The sequence below is a fragment of the Hipposideros armiger genome, unplaced genomic scaffold, assembly GCF_001890085.2.
Source record: "Hipposideros armiger isolate ML-2016 unplaced genomic scaffold, ASM189008v1 scaffold_770, whole genome shotgun sequence".
In the NCBI taxonomy this organism is placed as follows: domain Eukaryota; kingdom Metazoa; phylum Chordata; class Mammalia; order Chiroptera; family Hipposideridae; genus Hipposideros; species Hipposideros armiger.
Genome location: NW_017732120.1, coordinates 91,205 through 113,258, shown reverse-complemented (window position 1 = coordinate 113,258; position 22,054 = coordinate 91,205). Strand labels below are relative to the sequence as shown.

Genomic DNA, 22,054 nt, shown 5'->3' with positions numbered 1-22,054 from the left:
TTAAATATTTCTAGTACATTAAATACCACAGACAAAGTCACTAAATATATTGACTTGATTACAATCCCAGCAAATCGTTTGTTATATTTTTTTCTCAAGCATTTGACTTACTAGTAATTGTGTTTCTATTCTTTGTTTAAAACAAAAAGTGATTCTATTTTCCGTTTATTTTATCTCTAATATGGATGACATCAATCTCAACTTTCTCCACAATATCAATCAAAGTTAGTCTTTAATCAATAACTGATGCATGGCAGTTCTATTAAAGGATACCTGAGTGGGATCCTGAGAGGGAAGATAACAGAGCAGATTGCTGAGTTGGCCCATCATACACCTCAACAACATCGTGGAGTGATGTCTGGAAAAATACAAACTGGCCAAACACCACTGATCAACAGGAACCAGGAGAAGCAAACAAATCACCAATCATCCAAAAAACGAAAACAAAAAACAAAACAAAAATAGAAAGAGGAGGAGAGAGAGAACAAAGTATTACAATATAATAGTCACCTTTTTACTACCTTTAAAAGAGGATAGGTGCCAATTGGTTGATAAGCCTGACACACGTATTTCAGGTCATAAAAGGAATGACCAATAAAAATTTTAAGAAGACAATTAAAAATAATAATGAATGAAATGGGTATAACATTTAATTTAGATCAGAAATCATAAGGTTGGTGATTAATGTTTTATAATAACTACTTTTTGATTTTCCCATTGGTAGTTTGATTCTTATCACTTTGTGACTCTCTTCTCTTTTTCTAATTTTTTTCTCCTCTTTTATATGAGATAGACAAAGTTTTAATTTAGGGTTTTTTTTTTTTTAACTTGCTTTTAAACTGCTATCCCATTATGAATAATAGTTTCACTGGAAGACTTTAAGATACTTTTCAGGTATAATGGTTAATTCACATGTAAGTTAAAAATGATTCCTAAACATGTACTGTTAATTTTCTGCCAAAGTAAAGAAATATTATTTACGAAACCTCAGCAATTGAGGTATTGCAAAATTTTACAAAGTGACTGCTTTTTCATGGTAAGTACAAATTTGAAGTACTTACCAAGAGAGCTTTATAAATGTCTTCTTTTTACTTCATTTTGTACTTTTTCTTTAACTATGAACTAATTTTACATGCAGAAACTACTCAAACTGTAACTTAAAAGAAAGAACTTGTTCCAGAGCAGAAATAAGCTTGTGTTTTGTGATTTTAAAATGAAATGGATAATAAAAATTATCCTTAAAACATTTCACTAGGTAGAAAATTGTGGGGTGAAAAGAGTATGATTTTCTAAAAGTTTAATAATGTAAAAGCAAGGTAACTATTGTAAATTGAAAATCCCATTACTATAAACAAACTACGCACTGCATGAATATATGTATTTTTTAAAAGTTCTTCATATTTTACACCTCAAATCAAGGTTGTGGTCATTCTTTGGTGATCCTATGAAGACAGGCGAGTTCATTGTAAACATGCTGTTTTGCATATGAACACATACACAGATATTGTAAACAAAGCTATAGTTATTTTTTTGGTCTGCTAAAATAAGCTGGTAATCTCAGTCCAGTTCTTTGTAGGATGAAAGATACACACAGATACAGGGTCATTGTTGGAACAATCGCTGAACACTGAAGTGCTAAATTTCATAAACAATCCTCCTTAAAACATTTCCTAGAAGTCATGAAAGCAAATTTGTTTCTACCAAATCAGATATATGTAGTAAATTATTTTAATCGTTTGCAAGTCATATGAAACGTTTTCAGTTCAGACTTTTTACAAAGATCCATAGCCTGGTCTATGAAATCTGCAGCTATTTCAAAACTATTCCATAAAATACTATGAAACTTTTTGTTTTCCGTTTTCCATTTATTGAGATTAGTGTTGGGATGAACTGTTTCCAAATGTGTCTTTAAAAGTTTCTATTACAATGCGGATGTTGCCACTGCCTTTTCATGTGCACGAACTTATCACAGGAACTTGGCTAAATCAAGTGCACTGTACCATAGACAGGCTCTTGACAGATAACTTATTCTTTGTCTATATCTTTTTGGGAGTCATTAAAAAAAATTTAAATGCCACATCCTCTAACTCTTTATGCCTAAATATCTCAAATTTCCATTAGGAAGCATGCCCAATTGTCAAGCAAACTGCTACACTTACAAACAACTTCTAAAACAACCAAAATACACAGTAATCCAAGATCTTTTTCTAAGGAAAAATTTAAAACAAAAAACAAAGAACTTCTTCATTTTTCTTGTTTGTAGGCCTCTTGTTCTCAACTGTCACTTGTCTACACATAAGCCAGTTTTGTGTCACCTGTAAATTGGGTATGTGGACTGTGAATTTAACAACGTAGCCATTAACACCATTTATTTGCATCGCGTGAAGTAAAAAAATAAATGTAGGGCATGCCAATTTGAGTGTCATTAGTAACTTGTGCCTTTAATTTATTGTAGTAATTCTGAATGGGTTCAGGGAGAATTAAGAAGGTTGGGGGTGAAGGAGTTGAGTGTTGAATCTTTTCGTATTAAGCAATCAGAAAGCTACTTTTTTTTAACTGTGACCTACTTCTGCATTAACAATGCCAAGAAAACTGTATTTTATTTATTTATTTTTTATATAATTACTCTTTTTGTCTAAGCATAGTTGGTATTCATTATATTAGTTATATTAGTTTCAGGTGTATTATATAGTCATTTGATATTTTTATATCTTACAATGTAATCAATCACTCCACTAAATCTAGTAATTGTCTGTCAAGGTGCAAAGTTATCACAATATTATTTGATTACTTTTCCTTTCAGTTTTTCCATGGATCTCTCTAACCCCCTCCCCTTGGCAAAAAGAAATTTTAAATTAAAAATAGCTTTTATTAGACAAAAGAAGTTACTCAGAGAGGATATAGAATCATTACATTAAAAATAAAAATAAAAATTAAGTACATTTTTAATAAGTTTATTTGTACTATGAAGAATCAAGAATACTTGCATAGTAATCTGATTTCCCACATATTATCAGGTTAACTATCATCTCACTAAATTGATATGTTAAAATTCTGAACCAAATCCCCCTTTCTCATCCAGAAATCTCAAGAATTAAATGGAAACTCTTGTGTTTGCTTCACTATTTTGTCTGTAAATGTCTTAATTTACTTAGTTTTCTTATGTTCAGAGAAGAGTAGGCCTTCTGCTTCTAAAAGATTCTGAATGGCCAACTGCACCCTTTGCATGTTTGAGACTGACGTGGGGAAAAATTGTGAAAGACTTTAAGGTAGATCAAAAGTTAACTGGATGCTGTTTTTTAGTAAGCGGGATGTTGTATAGCACACCCTTGTGAGTCACCTTGTGAGTCACCTGTGTTTATGGGGGCTGTGATATATGCAATGGATTATTATCAATGGACAGATTTTTGCTTCTATTTGTAAATTCATTTCAGCTTTCTGTCTATCTATCTATCTATCTATCATCTATCATCTATCTATCTATCCATCTATCTATCCATCCATCTATCCACTATGTACCTACCTACTTACCTACCTACCTACCTACCTACCTACGTGATTTTGGTCATTTGAATTGTCTTTTGGACCACTGTAACATCTTACTGGGTCCTTTATTAATTCATGAGTTAAATAAAAATTTTTATGCATGTGTATTTTATATTTGTATGGGACTCATGATTATGCCCTCTTTAAAGCAAAGCAAAACAAAACAAAACAGGTTTTATCGCTGATCTGGATGCTGATACTTCACCTTAATGAGTGGACCACCCTTCTATTTTAGGGATTTTTATTAACTCCCAAAGTCAGGGCTGATTATGCCTTCTGGTATGATTAGCTATGGTCTATCTTCTTTTTCTTAGTGTCCAGCAGAGATACTGAATTCTATGCATCTCGGCTCCAAGTTCCTTTCCCTTTCTCTGAAAATGTGCATGCAGATATGAAAAGGTTATTAGAGTAGGCTATAAACACAAAGCTGTTTCTTAGGAGAAACACCATTTTAAAAGATTTTTTCCCCTTCTTTAAGCATAATACATGTAAAAAGTTAATGTTTCAGCTCATTTGTTATACAACCTATTTTTATAATGTTCTATGTATTACCACCAGCTAAAAAAAAAAATGTAAGAAAAGCGAAGCCTGGTTAGGTAGACATAAACATGTAAATACCCCAACAAATAAGCCTATGCACATAATCTAGTATCATGCCTGAAACTACTCCTGACCCGCTTATTTTCCGTACATTTTATTCAAGAATACTGTTTATTAATTCAAGTAACATTTGTTGATGCTATTCTATGATGTCCAGAAACTGAGCTCAATGGGGTTAAAAAGATGACCAATCCATTGAGGGTCCCTGCTCTTAGGTTCCATCAACTGTATTTGACGTCATTTGGTTGGCAGCTTCCCTTTACTCTACCTATGCAAAGATGTTAAATTAGCCCATTAAGTTAATATAAACCAACAACAGGGCACTCAGGGCATACCCTTCCATGCAGATCAGTGCTGTGCTAATCATTTAACTCGTTTTTCTAAGCAAGTCCTTGACCAGCCTCTAACGGGCAATATTTGGGGGAGGTCCAGCTGCATTTTAAAGAAATCTATAATTGAGACTTAAAAAAAAATCATTTAGAAGCCTGATTAAATCACTTCAATAGAGGAAACCTTCCATTTAGATCATATTGGGAGGATGTTTATTCCCACTTCAACATTTTTGTCCTGGTTCATTTGCTTTCCCCCATGAGCAAATAAAGTCAGATGAGAAAGTCAGATGAGACAAGGCATTGTGTCTATCTATTCTTCTTTGTAGTTAAAGCAAGGTTTATTTGACATCTCATTTTAACAGTATCATACCCAACCAAGACAGAAAGCAGGGTTCCCTTTACTGAGAAGTTTTGCATGGTATGTGTATTCATTTAAGTAAGTTTCAATGAGCGTTTGTTTTGTCTTCTACATTAAACTCTGTCAAATCCTTTATCCTTTGGTCACATTCATTGAACTCCTGAGACTTTGTTCACGCTCCTTAATTGAGCCATCCCAAATGTAAGTCAACAAATGATGGGAAAGTGCCTGGATGGCACAAAAAACTCCTGAGCTTCAGTATGGCTACACTGTTAGACCGCTCAGTGCAGGCCAACAGTCACTCTGCAAGTCTCTTTGTGGAAAACAGCACAGTGGGTACCTGGCGTGTGACATGATGTACTAAATGGTTTAGTGCCCAGTGGTCTGTACATTATTTTAGAATATGAATAAATAGAAGAGAGGAGTTAAACGTTCCCTTTTCCACTAAAGTTCACTCTGGAATATTGCTGAAATGGTCTGCCACAGTCCAAGCAAGTCAGAAACTTTTGGAACTTACATTTAATTCTTGTGCCATCAAAATAGCTAGTACAGAGGCCCACTGATTTAGCAATTAATTCACTTTAAATGGGGATAATAAAACAAACATGGACATGATTACTGCTATTCAGTGATCAGGGCTGGAGTTATTGAATTAAAAATGAAAATTGAGTTTATGCAAATAAAGAAGATTTTCAATCTTGTTGTAAATTTTGTTTTTGTCTCAGAAGGGAATAATTCACAGACTATCCCAGTGGCATGCTAACTAGTGTGAGAAAGAAAAAAATCCCCTCAGAATCAGAGTGGGCCACATCTAAGGGAACTGATCTAACCACTACTATGGAAGGTGGTGGTGATAAGTTAAAATTAAAATGTCTAAGAGCTTGTGGTAAATTCAGGTCTGATTCACACTTGCTTTGATGAAAACGGTTGAAATTTGGTGGAGAATGGTAGGACAGGTCTCTGCGGGCAGTGGTAGCTCTACTAGTCAGATGGGTGATACTGTGTCAATGATGGTAACACACACTAAAATGACAAGGTGTCTTTGCTTCATGACAGAATGGATAAAGCATCTTAATGATTGTCAGCGTCTGCAGCCAGCAGATTTAAAAGGACTGATGCTTTTAAATTACCATTCTATGGGTCTGAAATGCCCTAATAAAAAATATTATAATACATTGTCTAATGAAGAGTTAAGGATTCAGGTTCTGGAATGAGACTCTCTAGGATTGAACCTGGGATGTACCAAACAGGGAAGTATTTTGCTTTAACTTCCTTATCTGTAAAATAGGGATAATAAATGTACCTAACCAAGTAGGATTGAAGTGAATATTACATACATTGATGTTTGTAAAACACTTTGCACAGTGTCTGAAACATAGTACTAACATATATTAGTTACTATTAGTAATAACTCAGCTTTATAAATACATTTGTTAATTTATGTACTGTCAGGCAAAATTTAATTGGCCTTTGATGTTAAACGGCATGTACTTTCTCATCATCTACTTTCCACACATTCATGTTTTTTTAGAACAAATGGTAAAACTGATTGAGCTAGAAGAGTGTTCCAGCTATTTTGGTCAAGGTTCATTATGATTTCAAAATGGCTAAACACTTCTCTAACTACTTGATTTTATATTCTATCATTTTGGGTGGAATATGAAAATATAATTAGCAGCTTTCTATATGGGCAAAGAAAAGATGAGCAAAGTGACAGGGCATTCTACTTTTGTTTTTGTTTATTCCCTTCATCTGAAATCCACGTCCCTCTTTTGCAAAATGAAACTCCATTACAAAGACATATTCCCATTCAGAGGAGAGACTTGGCAGACAAAGAAATTGAAACTATTATAAATTCCTATTAGACCTCAGCTTGATTCTCAACACGCCTGGAACTGCTTCTGCAAAGTCTATACATTCTTTAGTATTCTAGGGTTCATTCTGATTATATTAGGCACTCAGCTGGTTGGTCAGTATGCTAAATTGTTTTAAGGAAGTCAGCCCTGTTTTACTCAGCTTGCCTTTTATTCACAAACACAGCCCAGAAGAAAACACACATATGCACCCACACTACTAAACACAGAAATAAAGAACATGCAAATCAAAGGTATGTTTGGAACTGTACTTATTATGTGTGAAAGAATAAAAAATGACTGTTGGTGACATAAGTAATCAAAAGTTTAGCTAGCTTTGTATGCATTTTGGCTCAGGCTTTCATCTCATGTGAATATTTCAAGACATATTGTAGAAATACTCACATGTGCTACAGTCTTCCCTTCCCTTTCAAATTAGTAGCAGATGGAACTCTTTTCTCTATATACACTTTGAATTTGAAACTACTTATTGTAAATAATCAGCTCCAAGGTTGCATTTTGGGATCGTTATACTATGAGAATACCTCATGACTTTAAAGGCTTTCTCATTTAAAGCTGATTACAAGGTAACCAATTAAAAACTTCAATTTTATGAAAAACATAAATAAAAGTGAAATATTATGAAAATTTACTCTTAAGAGCACCAAAAGGTAGAACTTTTAAAATCAGTCCAAAATCAAATCAGTGTGTTACTCATTTTTAAAAAATAGTCACATAGTAGTGGAAAAGGCAAGGAGTTTCATTAATTGACAAAATAATAAGTGAGAGTTTCACCAGTGTTTTAGAAAACAGTATTTTCTTCATATGAGGTTCCAAATACTCATAGTTATTATTATAATACAGTAGTGATAACTATGAACTCATAGTGAGGTGCTTTATCCAGGCTAATACTGCCTTGTAGTTAAGGTGAGTCATGTGCATCCTATACTAATTATTTAGGAGGCTATTAACATCTCTACATACAAGCCTGGCTCCAACCTACATGTTGGGGTCAATCCTGCCCTAGAGTAAATAGTCTAGAAGTGCTAGGTTAGTAGCTCACAGAGGACAATCAGATCATTCTGGGTCTGACAATAAATATGCCAAAGCCTTATTATTGCTACTTAGTAATACTTAGAAAATAGAAGGTATTATTAAAAAAAAGAAATCCATGGCTCTGATTGTGGCACCCAATGATACAGTAACTAAGTAATTCCAGAAATCTAGTCCTGCTTTGCACTCATTACAGTAAACAGAATCAGAATTTATTTTCCTGCTGTGATACTTCTGTCAGTCCATAAACTAGGTTTACTCACTGAATCCATAATATTTAATTTTACTAATTCCCTAAGGCTGGCCCTCTGTCTATATTGTTACCATTTGCTTACCACCCAAATTCCAAAATTGCCCACTTGACATAATTTAAACATACAGACATTGTAAAATACCCTCTTATAGAAAATATACTTCAATTTTCTTTAATTTTTTCCCAGAGCAAGTGTCTACTCAAGTGCAAGGTAGCAGGTTATCTGCAATTTGGTGGTTGTAACATTTCCCAAAAGCTGAAAATTAATTTGGTGTTTAAAAAGAAATGAAATCAAGAAAAACACAATAAGCAATTCTGTTGCATGTCTAAAGAATCAAAACAGGAAAGTAAAATGATAAATTTAAAGTGTTAGAATATTTTATTAACACTTTTATTTTTATCTCAATTTCAATTTGGATGAGTATTTTTCTTTAATCATCCCTAAGAATTTTTTTCTACATATTCGGCAGTCTGCCAAATCCCAACTAGGCCAGAGAGGTCAGGAAAACATTCTCACATGGATTATAACATAAATTTGTGGGATTATTATTTTTTTATTATGGAAATTTCCAAATATACACAAAGTTGAAAAAATAGTAAAATTAACACCCATGAACCCATCATCCTGTTTCAAAACTTATCACAGTTGCCAATTTGTTTCATTTGTTCTCTCTCATCTCTGCTAAATTCTCAACCTGGGAGTGCTTTAAAACAACTCCCAATGTCATATCCTTTTTCAATAAATGCTTCACTATTTATCTCTAATAGATAAGGACTTATAAAACCACAATGTAATTACCATATCTATCAAAACTAACAATAGTGTGAGTTTTTTTATAACAATAATGTTTTTCTATCACTTAATAACCATTTCTTGATTCCATTTCCTGTAAAAAAAAAAAGTATGTTTATAGGTACTTTGATCAAATCAGTATCCAAACAAAATCTATTCATTTCCTTTGGTTGATGTATTTTAATGTATAAAATCCCTGACCCCGTGTTATTTTTAATGTCATATACTTATGGAAAAATATGGGTCTTTGAGAGTAAAATAAGATAAAATTCAACTGATTGAAATTTCACTGTCATCGGTCTCGTTCATGAGTATGTTGAGAGTTAATTTTATAAAGTTACTAAACAAAGTAACTTTGTTTGGAAGGCATGTTTGGAGGAGAGAGGGCTGCTCTGTAGACATGGTTTCTAATCCCCCTAAGTCCCATTTCAATCAGAGCAGCTTTATTTCCCTCTGTTTTATTTATGGGACTTTCACATACCATTCAGCATTAAGCTTGGATACAAATTCTTGCTTTCACTGAATTCTTTAACTACACTGTGCATTTTGCCTCCTACACACTGCCAGGTCTCTTCTGCAGGCACAGTACCAGGAACCCCTCAACTCTCAAAGTTCTAACACATAAGAGTCTTTAATTGGCAGATTTTACATTTATTTTAGGATGACAGATGAAGGAGTACATCACAGGGCAACATTTTTAAAGAGTTTCTCAGTTTTCCCATAAAATCATCATCAGTCATCTCTTTAACTTGGGCTCTATTTAGTCCCATCCTGTTGCGAGTCATGCTTGTGCATTTTCATAACAGAAGGAATTCCAGGCTTGCTTATTCTTAGTATAGATGTAATTCTACAATGATGTAATTCTACCGTATTCTGAGATTCATTTTATGGGACCAGCATCTGTTAGAAATGCCCAATTAAAGAAAGGGAATTTGCTGCTGCTAGAAATTTAGAAAATGGGCTATCTGGTATATTCATTTATTTACTGAATAAATAGAAATTGTATAAAACATCCAAAAGACATAATATTAGTTACCATCCATTGTACCCTTACTATATGCAAGGATCTGTGCTAAACTCTGTATACACATCAGCTAGATAGACCCTCAAAACATGGAGGTAGGCATTATTATCTCCATTTTAAATATAAAAAATATGGAAACAAATAAGACAACTGTCAAAAATTGCAAAGCCAGCAAGGGGCAGAGCTGAGATTTGAATTAATGGAATATGACCCAACATGAGCCTGGTCTTTTATGGGGTCCACCAGTGAATAAAGTGGTTTTGAAACCACGGAGGAAATCTTAAGACAACTAAGACCCATGATAAAGATTTTGAACTAAAAGGAAAAACATATTTTGTTAAGAAAGGTGGGGAAGATATTTTATAGTATATTTATAAATCCATTCGTCCTAAATGACCAAATAATTAGTTAGTATCATTAAGAGTACAGGAATGAATTTCTTTTATCTTGAAAATACACTCATGTCATTTACATGAAAATGTATTCCTAACAAATAAGGGGTTAGATATTCTGTAGACTATTAGCACTCTTTAGGAATAGGTTTTAGAATTCAGAGTGGTAGCTGGATCACTTAAGTAACTTTTGTTGTCATAACTATTACAAAATAAAAGGTTAATAATCAAGAGCCTGGGATTTGCAGTCCTGTAAACCTGGACTTGACCAGCTTTGCTACTTATCGTTGTGTGACCTTGACCAAGCTACTAATCCTTTCTGAATATTTTTCCTAATCTGCGAAATAATACCCAGTCCATAGGATTTTTGAAAAGATTAATCTGTAAAGCATCTTGCCTAGCAGTTGCTTAATATAACACTTCACACACACACACACACACACACACACACACACACACACACACACACAGAAACATACACCATGACCTTTCTAATCTCTTCTTTTAAAAGACTTAATATCAAAATATGATTTTATAAATAAAAGAAATTAACCACTTAGTTTTTAAATTCTGTCAAATGTGCTTATCAGCACTAATGGTTAGAAGTAATCTTAACAATGAAAATAATAATAATAGTAGACTACCAATTTTGATAGAAGCCTTATCAGTCATTTAGTCCAAGTCATCAGGTGCTATAAATATCTTTTAAGTCCTTCCCAACAGAGAATATATGCACACTTAACAGAGTACGAAGGGATTGTTGGAATAAATCTACAGAATATGTATTGTTCAAGGAACACACTGAATTATATTAGCGGGAAAATTGATTTATTATTTCAGTTCCCCAAGAGACTTTTCTTCTACAGCTATTTTTTTTTCTATTTAGAAACTATCTCAAACTGAATTGTCCATAATCAAATAAGAAAAAAATATTTTATGCTAGTATGGAAAAGGGCTACTCTTCTTTGAAATACAACTAAAGTAATGCATGTCACCATTGTCATCTTAACACCTGCATTACTGCCGTCCTCATCACAGATTTTTGGCAAAATCATTATCACTATCATCATTATCAAAAGTAAGACAGCTTAGTTAGTGTAACAATTAGGCAGATAGGAATTCCCAGGTAGGATGAGCAAAAGATAAACATATCTCCAAGGCCTCTCTGCCCTCAGCCCTAACCCCAAAAGCCACAGCCTTGAGACAATTTACTCCTACCAGACCAGGGACATCAGTTACACCCTGAGGCAACTAAAACTATCCTGAAAAGCCTCCTCCAGGCTGAAACGTCAACAAAATAAATCTAATCTGTTCAAGCAAGTGCCAGTTTTCTCCCCAGATAAGCTTGGAAAAGTATATAAACAGAAGCCTCCGTGCTAGTCAGCGGGCACTCCAGTTTCGGATGTTCCCTCTCTTTTAGAGAGCTGTACCTCTTTGCTCTAATAAACTGTTCTTTTCTGCAAACTTTTCCTCTCTTGTCCATGTCTCCACTCCTCGGCGCGGTGAGACCAGGAATCCCGGCCACTCACAAAAAAATCCTGCATCAAAAGTACCTAATAATATGCATTTATGCTTTCATTACAAATACTCATAGCTTTATTAAGTTAGTTATTCTGTACCATGTGTGTAACACTAAACTATAATAATTGCTGAGAAATTTACTAGTAAGTGGAAATTCTAGACCTCATAAACATGTACATATTTCAGCTTTTTATATAAAGATACTTTTGACTACAAAATCATTTAGGTATACAGGTATGTCTGAAATAAATTTGAAACTTTTTTTTCCTTTACTTGGTGTACATGCAAGACTTACTTAGATTAGTATTACTAGTTGATAAGCAATGAGCCTACTGATGTTTGACTCTGCCTCTTGACCCAAAACTTTTGTATGTATCGATCAATTTAATTCCTTTTAAGAAAACTGATAGATCTGTTCAAACAAAGCAACCTTCCATTGAACTAGTAAAGTCCCATTTTTGAGAGGTGGCCTTTCATCAACACAGAATTATACCACATGGAAAATTAGTGCTATAAGGGCCAGTGGTGATTGATGACTAGTGGCCGCATACCGGATGAATCTAAAACCTATAAATGGGTTATATTTGAAAGATATTACCAGAAGGCTCATAAGATTTTAAAATGCACATCCTCATGGAAACATAAAAATGATAGGTGCCCAGAAGAACTCATAAGACCAATGTGACCTGAAATCAGTGTAGTTCATGACAATAACAGAATATTTTCACTGTACAAGAGATTTCATGATCATCTGGTTGAACTGTTTTACAAATTAGGTAACTGAAGCTCAAAATGGTTGAGCGATGGATTTGTAACAGCAATCCTATAGGAAAATGCATTGTAAGCTCCGATTAGAATAGCAAGAAATATATCCCAGCAGGACTTGGGACTTCATTGAAAGAAGATAATTTAAAGCCCCTAGACATGAATGGAAAACACTGCATAATCTTATCATGCTTATACTGTTAAGTCCAAGTTGATCATTAAGGTGAATAAATGGGACAAAGTGAAGTCTTTATACTGAAGTGCAGTATTTTCAAATTGTAATAAGCATATGTGTAGTCTGAGAATGATTATACCCTTGTTCTTAATTTAAATTAATAATTTACTTTTGAGGTCCCATTCATATTTTTTTCTGCCTTCTTCTCATCTAATATGTGTCTTCCCCCCACCCCCCACCAGAGGATGAACGCCTCTGCAGCATTATGTGATGAAGTATTTAAGTTCCTTGTGTTGTCTGGATGTGTCAGAAGCTGTGAAGTGTAGAATCATTCTAAATAATCTAAATGACTTAAACTATAATTCCAAAGGAAATAGCTCATATTATATTGTAAAGAAGCTTTTTACATAATATTTGCATAATTTATTCATAGAACTGTATAAAACATTTAGCTTTTAAAAGAAGCTGTGTGAAAAATGTGTTTTGGATTGTCTTCAATGGAAAAATGGTTGCAAATTAATCATTCTTTTTCTGAATGCAAAAGGAACTAAAATAGCATCACCTCCACTCTACCTAACTTACTTGTGGAAATAGTTAACTGTTCAATGCCCTGACCAATGGTAAAAATAGAAAAAGTTAATTTAAAAATGAGATTTCAAAAAAAACCCAACAAACTCATCTATTTAATATTTGTTTCTAGTTACCATAGCAAATAATTAATGTTTTAAGAATAATTAATGTTTTAACTAAATATTTAAAAATTAATTTATAATTACATTATCATTAATTAAGAACCTAAATATAAGGAATATAAATTATTTGTTCATGTGACTCACTTGTATTATGTGTTGGTTAAATGGTTTACAAATCCATAGTAGCTAGCTTCAAAACAGAAATGAAGCACTTTTTTTTTTCTTTAATGAATGAAATCTCTTTTAATGGAGCTTTTGTTAAGACTCCCCCTGGAGATCAAGGAATTAATATGGGATTGCATAAAATTATTCAACTTCCCCCAAGTATGTCTGACCTTGATCAAAATTATCATCACATAATTTTACTTCTTTTCACATTTTCATTCTTCTATTTCTTTTTCTTTTTTATTTAACAGGAATTTTATTGTTTAAATATTTCTTGTATAACTGTTATTCTGAATAAATTGCTAAATTTTATTTCTTAATTTTTAGTTGTTAGATATCCATTATAGTTAAATAATGCTGAACCCTAATTAGCAATAACCATCAAGCAAAGAAATCACATGTAAAATAGGGCTATTAGAATTTATTTGACATGATATTCCAAAATAAATAAGAGACCTTGAAAACAGTTGAACAGTATGCTGTAAAAGGGTCATTTGTGGCCTACATGTAAATTTTTGAAAATCGGAACTGTTGGAAATCTTACACTAAATTCTATTTTTATACATTTTTTCATATTTAAAGATGATAGGTATAGTAAGTTAGATAATATACTGACTTCAATTTGTGAATTCCAAATATTCTTTCAGGTTAATTTGAACTTAATTTGTGGATTAGATAATTCATTTAAATTCAGTAGAGGGTGAGGCAGGGCCACGAGAAAAAATATCCTAAGGAAGCTACTGTCACTCTTTTATATCTACATTTGCTGCACTTACTTATGGTGCCAGGAATTTGATACGTATTTACTGTCTCAGGGTTTACTTATGATTTGTGCAGTACGTGTTATTATCCCCATTTTGAGGATGAGGAAACTGAGACCCCAAGGCCACCCCAAGGGAAACTTGTGCAGCTAAGGTTCACATCCAGAGCCTCTTGAACTAACACCCACTTTGAACTATTGTTGTAAACATATTGGACACTCAGTGTAGATCATTTTTAACATTTTCTTCCCCATATAGTAAAGTATTTTCATCCATAATCAGAAAATAAGCAAATAATAATGGCCTGAAAAGGAATACAGTGAAAAATTTCTTTTTATTAACTTGAGTTACATACATAATGGTTATAATATATATAGTATGTATAATTGTATAATACTATAATTATGTATAATAATATATATATAGTAGTTAAAATTTCAAAATAAATTAAATGCCATAGTATGAAAAGTAAAGATGTAATAGGGTAATAGTTTAATTATATGAATGTAATTTTGAGAAACATGGCAAAACAAATTTTGACTTAAATTTGGACTTCATTTCATTCTTTTAAATTGCAAGCAGGAATATAAAATCAAAGTGACTGCATAGGATGGCTTTGCATCAAGGAAACTAAATAAAATCACATGTCCTGTTTAATTTTTTATTTTAATTTTATACATAAAAAGCTAAAAATACTGAATTATTCCAAGGAATGAGTGGTTCCTGGTACTCTGTGACCCATTCTTCCTGGATGTTCTCCCCCTACTTCTCTGACTGTGTATCTAGACTCTCTGACTCATTTTCTTAGCTAATGTCTAGTCATACTTGAAGACTCAACACAGACTCTGTCACTGAATCCCCACTACCATTACCTCAGCATTTACTGGATTCAGGGCTGCTCAAATACGCTTCTATAGTATACCTTGCTTATTCCAGTCAGATTAACTGTTACATTATTTTGAAATTTTGATTTCAATGTGTCTTTTTCCTCCACTAGTTGATATTACTTATTTGTGTATCCCAGTATCTATGTCCCTGGCACTCATCACATGTTTGTGTGATGAATGTAGAAACAACTACGTACAAAAAGGAAAATAGAATCACAAATGCTGAGACAATGTTTTCACTCTTTTCAGGTAATCACGATACCTTGCAATCATTTCAAATAGCAGGTGTTGAAAAAGATGGTGTCAACATGGCTCTCCTTGTCTCATATCCTTGCTTTATCTCACAAACAATATTACTGAAGCAATTATCAATCATATCTGACAGAGCTTCCTTAAATATAAATTGAATTGTCATAAGTTTCTTAAAAAGGATAACAAAAATAAGAGTCTTCAATTCAGTTTACTTGTGACGGATGCCCTCGTATGCTTTTAAAGAGGCAACTGAGAATGCGGCTGGTCAAATAAAAACAAGCTGCCCGTCCTCTGCCAAATCTCTCCTAACTTAAGAAAAGATATCGGCTGGGTCACTAGATCCATTTTACAATATTTATCATAAGCTCTTTTGTATCTGGGTGAGCCCCTGAGCACCAGGGTCTTCCCCCCGTACCTGCTTCCTCAAGTATTTCCTGCCGATAACCTCAAACAGAAGCACACAAGTCATTATTTTCTGTCTTCTAAATGTGTCTTGATTCTAATCGGTCACCTCTTCTCCCCTCCATTGCCATTATTATATCCTTAATTAAAAGCATTTATGACCAAGATTTCCAAAGAAATAAACTCATTTACAAACATGAAAGTATGTAACCTTTGCTGGAATAGGTCACCTGGGACTTTATCTCTTTTTTATAAAGAACTGAAAGTGTAGAAATTATCTGTAATATGCCACTAAACATATTCACTGAGAAGTCACTATCTTGTGGCCTTTATAGAGATATAACAAATCAGAAGTCAGAGTTTTTGTACTTCAGCAACAGGTGCAATTACAAAAAAAAAAAATGTGTGTGGTGCCCTGAGTAGGTGAAAACAATACAAATTAACAACCTAATTCTAAATAACACTCATACATTTAGTGTCAATGAAATAGCAATCATTTTTGGAAAATGAGGTATTATCTTTATTTATTCCTAATTTGTGTGTGTGTGTGTGTGTGCATAAAATCGTACAAATACCTTTTAAAATGTCTGTAAGTTTTGCCCTACATGTCTGAGGCACTGAGAAGCCAACATGAGTTTACTAAATGGGAGTACGTACTTGTACTATGTGCATCATGTCAGGAGGCTTTTAAAATCAGTTTTCCAACTCTAAATCTCTGTTTCATCTCTCACTGTTCTCTTCCCCAAACAAATCCAAGAATTAGCTATAATGTGAGTATATTCAATGGAAGAGTGAAAGAGGCCAGATTAAGTGGGAAAAGAGAAAGCAGTTATCACCAACCCCCATCGTCTCCTTCTATAACTCTTCCTAAGATAGATACATTGTCCTATGAAAAATTGTTGCATGATTAAATTCACTCGTTTATGTAATCAGTTCTATTAATCACTATCTATGCCAGGTACTCAGGGTCCTCCTGAAGCTGGGCATTCTCAACTTGCTGATAATTTGTTGCTCCTTTAAACCAGTATTCTTTAATTACTTACTGAGATTAATAAGAAATTGTTTTTTAAGTAATAAAAACTTTATAATTTTCATGCTCAACATATGGGATTTATCATATGAATATGAATTTATAAAAGAGTATTTCTGAACCAGACAATACATATACTAGGAGACATAATAAACTGTTCACATAAATCACCTGGTAAACAACCTTATGCCCAGCATAATACTTTTCAGAATTTCAATTGATGGCAACTGCTGATTTCGGTTAACATTCAGTTCACTAATTTTAGAGATTGATGGTACAGATTATAAAATGTAATATGGAACCTACATTAGCCTGTCCTAAATGTACTCAAGAGAGATTAGGTCAACAGAAGGAAAGAGGGATTTAATTTAGTTGTTAGGGTGTGTGGGAGCGTGTGAGAGCGAGAGAGAGAGTGTGTGTGTGTGTGTGTGTGTGTGTGTGTGTGTGTGTGTGTGTGTGTGTGTGTGTGTACGTGCACGTGGTGATTTCCACTTGAGGTAGATGGGGGTGGGGTCAATTTTTATTTCTGTGGCTTGATGCCTGTACAGCCGCCTAATTGCTGCCAGCCCCAAGATCAGCCTCTGAAGTTAATTCAAATATTGTTATCACCATTGTCAACACTCACAGATATGAAGCTTAATAAACTTCATTAGGATATAGCCATTTAATAACAATGGGAAGAGAAGTAAAACTGAAAGAAGACTGCAGTATGCCTGGAAATCACACACCTGATGTCTCCTTTTAGCTTTCACGTTTAAAAGGCATGCTCTATTACTAAACAGAAAAATTAATTTTTAACTTGATATTTTTAAAAAATCAACACATTAAAACTATATTTTTGTTTAAAGCTGACTGGTAATATAAAGCAGAGGTGATAACTTCTCTAAGACAAATTTAATGAAAGAACTTTGTACATTTTTCATCATATATTTATTTTATACGTAAAACACACAGTAGTATACTTTAAGCTGCAGACTGTTAGTAATGACTTAGAGAAAAGGACAGCAAGAAAAATGAATGGGGATGAGGTATGGCATGTGTCTACTGTTTAATTTCTTTAGAGAGGAAGAGCTTGAACACAGAGAAATGATGGATGATTTCTGTAGACTGCACTACTCAATAAATATATGAAGGCCACCTTGAGCTGTGAAATCTACTTGCTCTACAAAATGAAAAATTTTTGAGCTGACCCATGCTTGTCACCCTGAATGTGAAACTTGCTGTGTTTTATAGCTACATGTTACTTTTCAGAGATTGACTGGTTATGTGGAAAGCATTCATGAAGCACTACATATTGAGTAACAGTCCAAAGTATGAACATACCAAAGATGGGGTAGGGAGGAGATAATGCTCAGTAACATCTTTTCCTTTCCCAATGAACCGCACCCCGTGCCCAGCTTGCAAAACCTTTCTCTCCTCTCTCTTAGAAAATCCTCCTCCTTTGGTCCAGTCCTAAGCTTTGCACCTCAGTTTTTACTATCCCATTATCTCTCTCTCTCTCTCTCTCTCTCTCTCTCTCTCTCTCCCTCCCTCCCTCCCTCATTCCCTCCTTCGGAATTATCTGAAAACTTGCAAATACCTTCTTCATAGGGAAATATATATATATATATATATATATATATATATATATATATATATATATGAGTGAACAAAGTAATAATTCAAAGCAAGGGAAGGAGTAAGGCTAAGAATGCTCACGCCAATAACTATATTCATATCATACAAGAGTTAGAGAAATATGACTGACTATTGCATCTTGTATTGCCCTTAATTATGTACTCAAGGTTTTCTAAAAGCATTTTCACACTGAAGGTCAAGACTTTAACAGTTTATAAAATCAATGTATTGTACCAGAGCCAGCATTATATTTGCAATGAGTTAGAGGAGTGTGAAATAGAAGAATAGAACAGAATATATCAAAGACATTTCACAAAGGGAAATGAACCAGGCTGAGAGGCAAAACATTTCTTCATGTGGGTTTTAGGCATAGTTTGAAAGTCTGTAATGATATTAGGTGCTAACCTATTAATTTCTATATATAAAAAATTTAATCCTGAAGAATATTTACTTTAATGCTTTGTTGGAACAATTAGCTGAGATCCACCCACATTTTGGCATGGATTACAGGAACAGAAAAGTAACTCTTGCCCCAATTAAATTCGTATTTCAAAAGTACAGGCTGATTAGTTTAAACAAAAGTTTGTGTGAGAACAGAACTATCATTGTTTATTTAGTAATACATTTAGAGAAGAAGCTCTTATTCTAAGAAGACAAAATAATTCAGCATTGTAGACAGCTACCTCCCAAGGGCAGAAATGATCTACAATAGGGCAACAATGAAGAATGTTCCTTTTATGTATTTTACCAGCTGTGTGGAACAGAATATAAGTTCTTGTGGGCAGAGAAATTTAAGAACATATTTCTGTGTAGCTGTCACCTTAAAAAACAATCCACCTATATAATGATCATAAATTTTTTGCTTTACAAATGATTGCCGAAGTACTCAAGTTAATAATTAACTTTTGGATTTATGGAGTTAAAAAGAAGGTAGTAAATCACCTCCTTTGGAGGTGAATTATTTGTGTTAGGATCAACTATTTCTTGCATTCATGGGAGGACTCTCTATTAAGGAAACTGTACTGAATTTACTTGCCAAGTCCCACAAGTGTGTGCATATGGTCTAGTAGCTACTTTGTTTCTTAATTGGGGTATAGGGGAATTGGATGGGTTTTCAAATATACTAACTCCAGGCTACTTCAAATTGCTGACAGAAGAAATTTAGAGATCTTCATCAGTCCCCAAGCATTCTTGAGAAGTTGTGAATGCCCTGTAAAGTGGTACTTACAAGTCTGATAGGCTGGATTGTAAATCCAACACTAAAGCTCACTAACAAAAGGACTTTGGGCTAGTTAATGAAATAAGCCTACCTCATTCCACAATTACAAAGAGAAAGTGAGACAATAATGCCAACCCCAGCATAATGCCTGGCATATGACCATGATTGCATTTATTTCTATACAATTTATGTGGCAGAGCTGGGGTTTAGTACCAGGTTGGTTGCTTAACTTATAAATGGAACTCCCAATACCCTCTACTAACTTATTATCATTGTAGTCATTGTCGTAGGTACATTTTTTTAAGGTTTTTTTATTTTTTATTTTTTTGGTTAATATTTTTCAAACTGGCAAACTTGTTCAGAGCACGCACTCTAAACAACTGAGCCACCTGGCCGCCCTGTTGTAGGTATATTTTTAAGCTTGTTCCTTTTACTCTCCTTCTCCAGGCAGCTACAACATTCATCTCTCTCTTTTATTAAACTTTATTACTTATACTCTATGCCACACAATCCCACCTAAGATGCTGTATCGTTATGCAAATATACGGTGAAGTTAATGAAGCTCCTGCCTTGCACAGGCTTCTTTCAAGACCTTGAAAGAGGACCATCAATGTACTCACAAGGATATATGGTTTGGCAAAATTTGCAAAAGCAACGTATTCTTCTTCTTAAAGAGGGCCCCGCAAAGTAGATCAGCTTTAGGACACACAAAATTTGCATCCATTCCCGCCTCTGGGCATGAACTCAAAGGGAGAGTTCATTAATTTGTAAAGTTGCCTCCCACTTGAAATCTGTGACACTCATTTTTTTTTTTTAATAAATTCAATGACTAGCTCACCAGAGTAGGTCTGCAGTTCACAGTATATCCTGACTGACTGTATGCTCTCAGCAAACAGGGAGAAGCACACTGCTTCATCTGCTCTTAAGACTACAGCTGCTCTTGGAGTTAATCAAAACAGCACTTAGATTTTGGAAGGGTGAGTGAAGTGAGACACTGGGAACTGTCAGCTTTGGGAAATGTTTTTTTAAATAGACAGAGGTTTGATTCAGGAAAAATATGTACAGAAAGATGATAACAAGTAGTTATTTTTCTTAAAAATAGACAGTACCTTTTTGCGGGTGGGAGAGAGAGCACTGGATCATCAAGTATGCCAATAATAATAGTAACAATAACAATAGCAAAATAATATCAACAATTATAGTGCTACATGCTTTATAAATATTGCCTCTAAACCTAAACAGTTCTAAGAAGCAGTGATTCATGTTCTTGTTTCATATATGAGGTAACTGACACAGAGCATTAAATAATTGCATGTGATCATACAGCTAGTAAAATACAAGCCAATACGAGAACCTCATCTAATTGACCTTTAACGATCGCACCTATGGCACACATAGTGTATGCCACACATGAAAATCTTGGCTTTTAAAAGTAGAACAGTAGTTGGAAAGCCTGTTTATTCATCATGAGCTCACTCCTAAGGTCAGATTTCTCAGGTGCATTTCAGTGAAGTCAGATCCAAGCCCGGGAAACTAATAAACCCTGGGTATATATATGATGTAATAACTTAAAATATTTTTTGTTAAGCAATCATTTTTCACAGCAGTTAGTAGAGTGCTTACTAAGACAAAATAATAGATGGGGCACATTTTTTAACTTGGGTACTTTTCAGGAGAGCTTAAAAAATGATTTATGACTTGTATTTCAGAATTGTGCCTGATACACTATGCACTGAAAACACTGCATTTTCCCTGTTTTTTCATTGTTTTGTCACCATTAATTGGTGGATATACGATCTTGGCCATGTATGAAACACTGCAAGGATGCAAGGATTTTTATTGTGTATTTTTGAGGTATTTGTGTTCACAATGCATTTCCTATAGATATAAACAAAACCATTTTAATCCAATTCAACTTAAAAATCATTTGTGGCAATGTCCTGAGTACAAGGGGATAAAGATAAAGAAGACATGACACATTCCCTCAAGTGGGATCCAATCTAGTGCAATGGTTGTCCACTAGAGTGAGCATGAGAATCATCTTGGATGCTTTTGAAATTGATGGAGGAGCTGCTCCCAGAGAACCTTGCCTGTAACACTGAAATGGAGTCTAACTAAGGAATCTACATTTTTAAGTACTCCATTGATTATTACATGGCTTGTCCTCCCTCACCTTGAGAAACTGTTCTAATAAAAAAGACAGACAGGGCCGGCCAAGTGGAGTGATGGTTAAGAACTGGCTAGGGATGCCAGAGGGCCCCGGTTTGAATCCCACATGAGGGCCAGTGACACTGCCCTCCACAGCTAAGATGCTGAACAACAGCTCAACCTGGAGCTGGGCTGCCATGAGTCACCGGCGATGGC

General features: G+C 34.1%; 1 protein-coding gene across 1 annotated transcript in view; it reads right to left on the bottom strand.

Annotated features, from left to right (window-relative positions):
* CSMD3 (CUB and Sushi multiple domains 3) overlaps window positions 1–22,054 on the bottom strand; it is a gene marked incomplete at its 5' end in the record, with an annotated part of 280,868 nt that overhangs the window by 168,874 nt on the left and 89,940 nt on the right. The window contains one exon of the mRNA XM_019628256.1: window positions 274–387. Coding sequence (XP_019483801.1) covers window positions 274–387 — 114 coding nt within the window. The remainder of the gene's footprint in view (window positions 1–273; window positions 388–22,054) is intronic.